General features: G+C 36.3%; 1 protein-coding gene across 1 annotated transcript in view; it reads left to right on the top strand.

The window, feature by feature from the left end:
• ATP10B (ATPase phospholipid transporting 10B (putative)) overlaps positions 1 to 12530 on the top strand; it is a gene marked incomplete at its 3' end in the record, with an annotated part of 40335 nt that overhangs the window by 5426 nt on the left and 22379 nt on the right. Inside the window, 2 exon segments of the mRNA XM_010178318.2 lie at positions 8351 to 8555; positions 12009 to 12094. Of these exon segments, the coding sequence (XP_010176620.2) occupies positions 8351 to 8555; positions 12009 to 12094 (291 nt within the window).

Raw genomic sequence — 12530 nt, forward strand, 5'->3', positions numbered from 1 at the left:
ATCATGTGATGTAGGTAATTTTTTTACATAGGTGAAAGTCTTTTTCAGGACACTGCGAATTTTGTTAATCTTGTGGCAGCAAAGAATTCTTTTTAATAGAGTTACTGACCTTCTGCCCTAAGATGAAAAGTTACTTGTATTTTAAGAGTTGATCTTGGAGAGTGTATTGTCTTTATTTCAGATTTCAATAACAAGTACTCTAGTTCCTGTTCCAAAGCAAGTATGAAGGCAGAACAATCCAAATACTGAATGTTCTTCAAAACTTTCTTGAAGACTGGAGGAAATGCAGTTACTTGCATTCTTTCAGCACAGAGCAAGGGAAATTGAATTTAAATTGACTGCACTGTAAACACATTTCTTCTAATTTTCTTTTTACAGAGATCAGATGGAATGGGTAATCTAGTCTGCTAGTCAAATGAAGGAAAAGACACTTCAAGTAGTGTATTTAAAGAATGTTTAATTGAGAAAATGGAAGACAATTAATAGGCATTAAAGAGTCCTGGGGTGATGCAATAACTTAGATCTGGTGTTTGATGGTGCAGATTTTAATTTCTAAACCAAAACTTTTCAAATCATTATAATTGTGTACAGACCATTGTACTGTCAGAACGAATCACACAACACCAGAAGAGAACAAAAAATTCAATTGCGGATGGTACAAACTTGTATTTAGCTGCCTCCTTTCTCTTTGTATTCTTTAAAATATACTTTGTCTGCTTTTAAATTTTCCAAAAAAGCAGGCTTCCATTACTACAAAACATCATTGTCAAAGCATTTTCTATGACATTATTCTTTATTATCTGTCTTTAATTGTTTTCCAGTTCCTCAAGTCACTTGGTTTCATGCAACCCTAATTAGTTATTCATCTATAACATTTAATTATAATCTTCAAATGTGTGTGATTTTTATCGTGTTTGTTTTGCTACACCCAGACACCTTTTAGATCACTCTTTTCATCTTTCTTGTCAGTCAGCCCCTCCAAAACTACTGTGATTACTTTTCTCTGAACTCTCACCAGTTTGTCATTAACTTATTAACAATGGGGGCTGGCACTGAATGTCATACACAAACCTGTAAGTGAATGTCAACCCAGCAGTTCTTAAAAGCTATTATTTAATTTTCTTGAAGTTCTGTAATATTCAAGGAATTACTTGATATGTAATTATTGTATGACCTGGGACTAATATACCCCTAGGATTAAGCAACAATGGTCTGTAAATACTCCATAGCAACCAGACAGGTTTTTACAACAATTTCACACTTCTGGAAGATTTAACCTAAATTTATCTCAATAGAAACTCAGATACAAATGCAACGACTGTGCACAGTTCAAGATGGCACAGCAGTATGCCTGACTGAATGCACATACATCAGGTAGTAGCAGCCATAAAAACATTAACATTCTTTTGACCTATTCACATTGCTTAATTTTAAGCACCTAAACTTAAATATCTGAAACAGTGCCTCAGAGCAGCATAGTTCATATGCTTTGACTCATTCTGTGGAGCTGTGAGTCAACAGGCACCCTAAATGAGACATCGTGATTACTCTTTCAATGTAAAGTTTCCTGTGACGCTTTCAGGCCCTGTAGTTTTCATGTAGCATCAATCTCCTCTTCCTCTGTAGGTCTACTGATGTCTGTGATACAAAAAAGTCAAGCTGGCCTTTGCTGTGACTCTTTATCTGCTTAGTGTAAGGTTTTAAAACATTTAAAGGCTTATGCATCAGCACTAACTCTGGAGTAGTCCTAAAGCAGTGATGTGGAAATAAGGAAAAAACAAAGAACTCATCTCTATGTTGCACAAAGTCAGAACTGCCAACAGCTGAAAAACTGGAGATGGCTTAAGCTAGACTCACTGGTTTGAAAGAGAATTAAAATATTTCAATCAATTGCAGTTTTGTAATTCAGTGTTGTGTTTTATGAGACAAATGTTAGATTCATTTTTTAGGAAATATCTATGATAGCAATGGAGATCTGCTTGCCCACAGGTTGCCATAAATATAGTATACTTTATATTTTCTTAAAATTAGGGAAGCCAGGTAGTGAAGATGAATGTTGCCTTTCTGTTTCAACCTCCTTCATATGCTCTGATCAACTGAATCTTCTGAAGGGAGGAGAGATTGCACCTCCCCTGGATGCTCCCCATGTCTAGGAGAGCAACTGGGTAGGCCAGAATTGTAATGACCGTCAGGGGTCTGTGGAATCTGGAAGATAGCAGAGAAGGGTAGAGAGCATGCTTAGAAGCAGGAATTGACCTACTGTCAAGTCTCAGAGGTGAAAGAAAGAAGACAATTCTTTTCTGGACCCAGGAAACCTCATATGCATCTAATTCAACCCAGAGTGAACCTGAAAGTTTGTAGAGTAGAAAGCAAGTTGATACCATCCTGACAAGGGCACAGTGTACAAAAAGAAATTTTTGCCAATTCTTTAATTTAAATTTTTGCCAATTCTTTAATTTTAATTTTTGTTCAGCAGCACTGAATTTTCACTTGTTAAAGAGCCTTTTCTTTCTACTTTATTATTTTTGTTATCTAACAAAGCACAACTAATGACAAGCAGCCTGCTTTAGCGGGTTCATTTTATGCACCCAAAAAAAAAGAGAGTCTCAATCCTGTGGCCAGCTTGAAGACACATTACATTCTCTCAGGCAAAATTACAGTCACTTTTACTGAACATAGCAATATTAAGGCTTCTATACCTCAGTGGTACCTTCTCTGGATGGTGCATCAACTTCATCAGCTGGAGGCTGAAGATCTCCAGCTCTTGCATGGCATAAGGTGTATTCCTATGACAGTCACAAAGCATAAACTTTACTCAGTTGAAATATGAATTATTTCTTATAAAATCAGGAATATGAATAAGTTACCATGACTGCAGAATTATTAACTGCTATTATTTCATTGGACCTCACTATCCATCAGGCGTCTCCCTTATTTAATGTCGAACATGAATAAATTTTTCTATGTGTGGGACTACCACTGGCAATGGGCATCATCTGCTCTGTCATCCGTATAAATTTTGTATGTATTTCAGATAGTATGGAATTTTTGTACCCAGTTTAACTACGGATACCTGAACTAACAATGGGTTTTACTGAAGGCATAGTCAGTGTCTTCTGTTTGTGCAAGCTGAGGCATTCTTCAAACTTCCAGTGGACTGAGAAAATAGCCTAAACCAAAACCAGGTTTATTATGTCATCATACAACTACTTGAAACCAGTGCTACTAAAATTGTGAAGAAATACTTAAAATGGGGATTTATCTTACGGTGAGCTTGCTGATTGTGTGGTGAAGAAATATGTGACATGCTGAACTGACTAAATGCAAAAGAAAAATGTTAAGTTTTCAACACTCAGCTGGTCCAGGCAGCAGCACTTAGAAGTCAAAGAGCAGCGAGCTAGCAGTTCTCATAAGTCAGTGTGTATTGCTACCATGAGAATCCTTGGTCTTTGTTGAAAAAAAATCCGTAAATACATTACTAATGTAACCACTAGTTGGTGTATTGCTTTATCAGAGCTTTCTTCAAGATTTATTACTTGCCAAGGCATTTAAAGATGCTTCACAAAAAAGGTGCAGTGGTTTAGCAGACAGCGGCAGAAGCTAATGACTAAAGACAAAGGGCAAAATAAATGAGAACCTATGGTTTTGGCTCAAAGACCTGCAGAATCATCACCTCATTACATTAAGTTCCATCCTAACTCTTTGAATTTTTAAAACACTATTAAAACCTGGAGAGAAGCAGGTTTCTACCATGTGATCTCAAGACCTACATGGTCATGTGAGGAGATGACTGTAGCAAAAAAGCTGATTTGGATGTGGCTTCCAGAAACTTGATAAATTAATGGAAGTCCTTAAAAAATAATGCTAATGATTAGCAGTCATAAAATAACTGATCTTGGAGTTACCTGGTTATTCCAGCTGATGCCGGGCAATATCATAGCAATAGCATTTTGTTCAAGGCAGTATTAAAAAAAAAAAAAAAATAAAAAAAAAAATTCAGAAGTTGAATATAGGCTTCTTTTATCATTGAAAGAATAACTTCCTTAGTAGGATGCTTTTAACTCATAAAAAGATAGGATCTGTTTCAACATTAAGGAATTTTGAGTACCAAAATGGTATAATTAAAGATATATTTTATTAGACTTTAGAGAAATTTCACTCCCATTATCTTTAAAAGATGCTCATTGCTGTCTTAAAGTATTATTAAATCCTGAGAGTCTGAGGCTATGGGGAAAGGCTTGCTGATGAGGGCTTGTTACAGGACCAACCACTGATAAATGACATAGTTCATTGAGGCTGCTGGGCTGATGTTCACAGCACAAAAACAACCTTCCCAGCTACTGTAATAGTAATGTGACAGAAACTGGTGATGAGTTGGCATGGACAATACAGTGCTTTCTCATGCTCAGATAATATCTCTAGCTCAGGAATGCTACCAGTCAAGTTGACCTATGGACAGGTTTCAGAATCAGTTCCTTTCCAGTCTTGTGCCTTCCTCAAGTCCTAAATATTCTCCTCGGTTGTGTTTCAAATTTTTATGGCAGTGGTTCCTAACATTGAGGTCATGGCCATAAAGTTTTCTTTGAAAACATTTTGTGAGGGTTTTCCATATAAAAGTTGATATAACCTTGGACAGCATAAAAATATGTAGGATTTCTATTTGCAAAGGGTAAGGAGCTGTGTGGTTATACCTGTTGTTCTGTGTAGAACTTACACTTTCAGAACATGAGCATTTTTTATAAAGTGGGTGATGTTTGAGGGGGGGCATTTTCAAATATAACATTCTAGCAAATTTACATATTATAAAGTACAAATATCTGGTTTTATCTATTCTTAACATTCATGACATTATTTTTTTCTAAGTGTTATAACCTAATGGCAATTTAGGGGGTGAAAGGTAAAGCAAACAATATCTTTACTTCAAGCTGCAAAGGATCCTGAGATGGAGCTTGCAGTATTTCAAAGGACTAAGACTCACTGAATTAACTGGTTGGTATGATACTTCTAGGTGATAAAGATTTCTGAAAATCTTTCTCTAAGACAATCTAGGACTTATACTGTGGAGTACACTTGAAAAATTACTTTTATTTAATCTCCTCTGGGAAGCAGAACAACAATCTTTATTTGCTCCCATTCACCGTCCATTTTGACCCATTTTTTGTTTGAAATTTATCTTTATTGAACTCAAGAATGTGAAATTAAATTGTTGACACAAAGTCAATAATTTATTCATGTTCCTCCACGATCTCCAACCACAGCAGGGTTTTTTTTATGATCCTTTCTTCCCAGAAATTACTTCATAAAGTCTATTTAGTTCATGCCTTCTGGTCAGATATGATGAGTTCAATAACAAATTCTGTCAGACTGTTCAAGGCTAACTGCCTCTTTTTGTCTGCACTGTCCTCTGATGGGTATTATCATGCTACTCATTACCCCAGGACAGCAAGGGAACACTTTGTAAGTGTGCTGTTGATAAACTGACTGAAAAGGGAGAGAAAGTACTGAGTAACTCTGATCTTAGATCATATCTATGACGTGCCACAACCCAGATGCCACGTGATATAAGAATCAGATTTCCAGCTTTCCACCTATTGAAAACCACCACATGTTGTGTATTTTATTGGATAAATGTATTTGCCCTTTTTATGTGTTTCTCATCAGACCATCTTAGCTTTATGAAGCTCCTCTGTTTATTTAGCAACCAGAGCTTGTGCTGTGAACTTTAATCACTGAACAGAAAATGGGCAGTGTTCCCAGTTACAAGAATTGCTAAAAGGAAACTGCTTCCTTTGAAAAATCTTGTTAGGCAACTGGGCCAGTGCTGCTGTGGTGTGCATCAGGCTCCTTGTGAAGTGCTTTTCTTCTTTTCATCCATTGATAATTCTCTACAAAGTTGTAGAAAACCTTTGTACTGTAAGAAATTTTTAATCTCACAGCTCCAGCTGAGTATTTCTTTCAGGAAAAGAAAATGTGTTTCTTTACCAAATTCAGTGCTTATTGGGAGAGGAAAAGTTTGTTCACCTGAACAAAGGTTTGGGATTCTAGCAATTCCTGAACTTTAGTCCCTGTGCTAAATAAGATTTTTCCTCTGATCTGAAAAAGGTCATTTAGCTTTTCTGACTCAGCGTCTCCTCTGTAATTAGTGAATGGGTAGAATCTGAAGCTTCGTGTGTAATACATGTTTCACAGGGATTGTTGGAAAAATATTACAAATCTATGATTTCTGTGGATTATTTTTGCTAACCTGATTTCTTAAGGCCAATGTGGAAGACAGCCAGCTGGGCAAGGCCCCCGTATAGCATTTTATGAGTAGAAAAAATCAGAAGTGTGTTCCATAAACTTCAGAACTGTGCAAGAGTTGACATACAGAGAGCTAGGATTGCCCTGAAGAAGTCATGGCAAACATTATATGCAAACTTTGTGCATCCAAATGTCCAGAATAGCAAGACAAGCCATCTGCTTGCTCTAAACTGCTTCTGTACTCTCTTTCTTACATTTTAAACAAACAAATTAAGAAGTTCTATCCAGAACGCTTTTGATATGGGAAGGATTCACAGTTACATAGTTGTTTTGCTACATTAATGTTAGTATCTACTTTGTAAAGCAGGTGCATGTTGAGTAATTATTGCTCAAATACTTTTCAAGTAGAAATTGATCTGGAATTTTTTTTAAATGTGCAGCAATGTCAATTTAATTTACAACAAACCTTTGTTCTTCAGCGTGGTCTTTTATGTCTGTTGTTGAGCAAAAGAAAAAAGAATATGCAGATAAGTAGAGATAGACAAAAGAAAAAAGAAGAATGAAAAATTTAAGAAGGAAAAATTACTGCTACAATACTATTATTTAATCAGCACCTCACATCTAGCATTAAAGGGATTTAAATAGTTAGGATTTGGGAGCTCTTTTTTTGAATAAAAAGTGGATACCACTGGGAAATTGCACAGAGTTTAACTGTGAGCACAACCTTTGCAGGAAGCTGTTATTTCATGTTGCTTTACAGATAAGGATATCGGCCAAGTGCAAGAGTTTGCCTAACAGCATCAGGCTGGCTCTCCTTTACAGATGCCAGGAAAGTAGGTTAGCAGGAAGTAGCCTTTGGCCTGACTCTGAAGCAGTGCCTGGATGTGTGTTTTGAACTGGAGAAAAACACTTTATCCACTATACCACCGCTCCCCTTCTCATGATATAAACACTTAATTGAAAGACGGTATTCTTCAGGCAACAGATGAGGATGATTAAAGACTGAGACTCTGTGTCATTACAAAAAGCCTTTTACTGTCTGTCTGCTAAAGCACCATGAGCATTTTCCACCTATGAGCAAGACGAGGTGATTCAGTTACTCATACTGAAACGATAATTTCCTCTCAAAGAGTTAGAGGAACTGGGTCGTTGTTGCCCATGCAGTTTTACAATTAACTAATTTTAAAACTTACTGTACAATTATCAGTTTTCTTAGATAATTAAGAGCAATTGAAGGATCAATTATTGAAAAAGTAATGTCAAAAAAGTTTGCTATTTCCTGAATCACTGAACACCAGTTTGTTGATGTAATAGTAATTTCTTTTCCTTGAATCCCAAGGCCCCTTTCCTTTCCTTTCTTTTCCTTTCCTTTCCTTTCCTTTCCTTTCCTTTCCTTTCCTTTCCTTTCCTTTCCTTTCCTTTCCTTTCCTTTCCTTTCCTTTCCTCTTCTTTTCTCTTCTTTTCTCTTCTTTTCTCTTCTTTCTTTTTTTTTAATTTAAAAGCTCTTTATTCCTTATCTTAACTTTTCCATTATACTTGGGCTCTATTTGCATTTTTTTGCTTAATATTAAGGGGTCATTCTTCTGTTGTTCTACCTCTTGAAGTTGTTTCTGTGGGCTAAGCTCGAGATTTCAAATTATCTTTTGAGAGTCACAAACCGGAGAGACCTGAAACAAGTGTAGCTGAAATAGTAGTTTCTTTCTTTCATGATCTATATGCTATTGTTGGAAAGTATCTCAGAAGTAGTCACATAGTCAAAAACAATTACTTTTTTTGGTCAAATGTCTAAATTTTTTAATAAGAAAAGTTACCTCTTAGTCTGAAAAGCTTTTTCTCTTTTGCTGTGGAGATTATAGGGCAAATCCTAGAATGAAAGAGACCTTTTGTTGTAATTTCTTTTTATTCCATGTAAAGATTTTATTTGAACTTGAAATGATAATATGGGAGTGTCTAAGTCATTAATTTCTAATTGTTTTGATGTGTCTTTCAAAAAAAACACCACAGGAATGTGCCGCCACCCCTCCGTTTTATTTTCTTGAAGCTCCACTAATCAGGAGGCCTGCCTTCCTAATGTCACTATTCACCCATGATATGTTTTTAATGTTAACAGGGAAGAACGTGCCTATGTTGAGAGATGCTGGAAAGATGTCCAAGTGGGGGATTTTGTGCAGCTGCAGTGTAACGAGACCATCCCAGCTGATATCCTCCTGCTGTACTCCTCTGATCAGAATGGGATCTGTCATTTGGAAACTGCCAACCTCGATGGGGAGACCAACCTTAAACAACGACAAGTCGTGACTGGGTTCTCCAGCCAGGTAAGTCTGCTGGAAATGCAGCCTATGCAGTGCAGGGTTGGTCTAGGCCCATTTGCACACCAGTTCCAGCCATGAAGTGCACCAGTTCTGATGGGCTGGTTGCGCTGATACAGCTAGGAAAGCGTTTTGCTGTTGGAGCTAATGCCCTGTACAGAAAGCAGGAGTTTGTCCCAAAAGATTTTTGTTATTCAGGCATAGGGTTGGCTCTATAACAAGGAAGATTATCTGACACAGTAGTTTGCAGTAAACTTGGTCAACAGATGCTTAAGCAACAACACATGGTACCACCATTCGAGACAGCAGCAACCCTTTCCTAAGTAAAAGCCATCCATATGCCACAGGCTGTCACGGCACACAGTGCATCCCACAGCAAAGTCACTGCTATGGAGTGAACTATTTCTGCATCGAAATTGGAAGACAGCTCATACCTCGCCTTCCAAAATGGCTGTGGGCTTCCGTATGGATTTTACTTCTCTGCTGCAGCTGAAGTACCATTGCTCATTTGCTAGGCAGGTAGATGTACGGCCGTTCAACTAGGAACTGCTCTAAGGCACACTAAGTTGTAATGAAATAATGGAATATTTTAAAAGAGTATAATAAGCAATTGAATAGGAACTCGAGGTAAATTAAAATGTGAAAAGTTAAATAAAACAGTTATGTTTTACATCAGTCTGATTGTTAGAAGAGATTCAGTTTGAATGTTTAAAATCACTATTTTTTTTCCATAGACAGTATCATTTCCCTTTTACAAACAGTTTACTGGCATAGCCTATGGACTTGTGTTTGATAAACCTGAAGTAAATAAGAAAATACGACTTAGGGAGAGTTGTACTTGTTACATTTTTTAGTGTCTTTTCAAACAAAGCCAGGCAGTTTTTCAAATAGCACAGAACAAGTTTAAGGAGTTGTAACATGTGAAGAAGAATATTTTTTTTTCCACTGGAATCACTCCACCAGACAGAAAATCCAAAAACCTGGCAGCTAATTCTAGGAATTACATCCATTTATTTAGCCATTAGTAGCAGTGTCATTAGGATGTTGCTTTGGGGTTATTGGAAGCGGGGACACAGCTGCCAGTAACCCGATTTATTAAATAAAAGTACCCCATTTCCATGGCCAGTTGTGGTCAGGTACTGCACTCTAGTGTTACTTGCTCTTTGTTCAAATGGAAATCACTTTGCAAATACAATTAAGGGATTTCTCAGGTTGTGGATGCCATAGTATGAAGCATAACTTTTCCAGTGCTTTCCAATGATCATTAGGCAGCAGTTTTTTTCCTGAGAAACACTGAAAATTTTTAATATAGAGAGATTTAGAAAAAAAACAATAAACTGGCTACTTAAATAGAAAAAAAATGCTGCATTTGTGTTACACAGTCATAGTTTACACATTAGGTTTTGTATTTTTGCTTTTAGAGGAAAACAGAGTGCTCTATCATACAAAATTCAAACTTTTGCCTCAGTCATTTATAATATAAGGAAGTCTTTCTTTAAATCAGGAAATCCCTGCATGCTGAATTATGCTTCAGACTGCCCATTCATGGTTATTTTCTTTAGATTTTGAGTTGTTATTTAGATAAACTGGACGCCCACAGGAGTTTATACTTATGAACCCTTGTTACATTGGCTGAGTGGACTGCAGTTCTGACCATGGTGGTAGCCAGTGCTCAAGAAAGGTCAGAACTTAAACAGTCATTTATATTACCCTGGTATTTTAACCTATTAGTGCAAACAGTATATTGACTAAAAAATCCCAGTGTGCTAAATGTCATATGCACAGGTTTTAGTGTGCTGGCTTCTTCCTTGTTCTTTGAGCTCTGTTTACTCCAGTGTTTTATGAGCTGCATAAAATTTACTCAGATTTAATTGCGTCTATAAAATGTAATTCTTGAAGGATGGAGGAAATGCATAAGAACTGGGGTTAGGTCTTTGGTTTAAGATACACTTAGGAACATTGAATGCACCTACCTGTAAAAAACTGAGAGGAAGAATTATTTTTTTCCTTTTATACCAAGATACACTTAGGAACATTGAATGCACCTACCTGTAAAAAACTGAGAGGAAGAATTATTTTTTTCCTTTTATACCATTTTCTAATTTGAATTTTCAAGTGTAGAATTCTTGTCATCAAAATAAAAAAAATATTTAGAGAAGAATCCTCCTTCTCTTACCCTTTTCTAGCTAGAAGACCACCAGTTTTCTTCATTAGTAATGAGCCCTCCAGGTGCTTTTTGCATTTTCCTGTTCCCCTGTTGTACAAATATTTCTAGCACAAACAAATATGTACTGATTTTTCTGTTGAGTTTACTGAGTTGAACAAGATCCAGCAGAGAGGAAAAGTATATCTTAAAATATATTCTAAAAATACTCAGCCATGTGGGTCAGAAGGTATACTAAATGCCCTTACATTCATCAGGCTTTTATATTTCCTCCATATTTTTTTTTAGATCAGATTCTCCACTTGCTTATACTTAGATATTATATATATTTTTTTTTAAAAAAAGAATACATGTATTGCTCAGGAAAGAAAAAAAAAGGAACAGGAGCAAGAAAATAATGTAAAAATTAGAGCATAGTGAAGAAAAAATTGAGACTTGAGGACTGGGAGTGTAAGGAAGTCCTCTTGCACTCTGACAAAGTTTTTCTCAATTCTAATGAAGGATTCATAGGATTTGAAGTTTCTGAATGAGTCTAATCTCTAGAAGTCTCTCTTGTTGTAGAAAAAGGTGGGAGAAATAAAGCAAAATTCTGTGTCTCAGTTTAGCTCCAACCTCTTTTTGAATGAGCAATTAGCCTGAAATCTCTGTCTTGTTTTGTCTCTGCCAGCAGTTTGGACTTATTCTTGGACTTATTCTACTGCCTTCTCTCTTTTGGTTTTGATTGATTGATTGGGTATTTTGTTTGTTCTTTTGGGGGGGTTGTTGGTTTTTTGGGGGGTTTTTTGCTATTAGTCTTGCTTTTAGTCTTATTTCAATGTGATACGTTTATTCAAATGTGTGGGCTCTTCTTTTACAGTTATACCATACCACTCAAAAACAGTCTTCTACCATGTTTCAAAATCCTGATAAATCCTGAAATTATTATCATTTGAACTTGCTTTTGATTGAAGGCTGGGTTTTCTTCATAAATAATTTGAAATGTTTGTTACATTTGCTTTCAATGAAGACAGATGTTTTCATTAACTGGCATCTGTGATGTCTTGTCCAATATACAGCATTCTCTTCATTTAATTTAACTAGTTGTTATTCTAAGAGTGGAAAATATCAGATCTTTATTCAGCTTCTCTGAAGCTTTGCTTCGGGCTGAACAAGCTAAACTGCCTCTGTCTCTCCTCGTAGGGCAATTTCACCAGCCACCAACTATGCTGGTGGCCTATATTTAGCTGCTCTTAATGTTTAGCATTTCAAGTACTCATTGGATTTGACACTCATTCTCAGTGTGTTTCCTCTTGCAGAATACTTTGTTTGAACCTGAATTTTTCCAAAACACCATCATCTGTGAAATGCCTAATAATGATCTCAATAAATTCAAAGGGTACATGTAAGTATTTGTTAGCCATAAATGCATTTCTGTATCTGAACTTTAATATTTCTCTTGGAGGAACTGGAGGAAGGAAGGTATTTTGCAGAAATTGATGAACATCACTATTATCTGTTCCTGGATTCAGAAGTCAATATAAAATGTAGACTGGAATCTGTGTTTTGAGGCAAGACAGGACCATTGACATTGAATGTGCGGTTGTTTCCTACAAAATATTCTCACAAAACTTTTCAGAATTCAGACATAATGTCATTTACTTTTGACCTGAGGGTTAGGCTAAGCTAGATTTAAAAGCCAAATCCATACTAATGTTGAAAGATATTCAGCTGCGTGGCTCTAGTTTCTTCATATTTACAGTCATAGGCAAAAGGTACCCAGGATCCAAGAAAGAAATCAGATTTTCTTCTTACGCCTACAAAAAGCAAGCAAGCAAGAA

This window comes from Antrostomus carolinensis, unplaced genomic scaffold (assembly GCF_000700745.2).
Source record: "Antrostomus carolinensis isolate BGI_N321 unplaced genomic scaffold, ASM70074v2 scaffold19491, whole genome shotgun sequence".
NCBI lineage: Eukaryota > Metazoa > Chordata > Aves > Caprimulgiformes > Caprimulgidae > Antrostomus > Antrostomus carolinensis.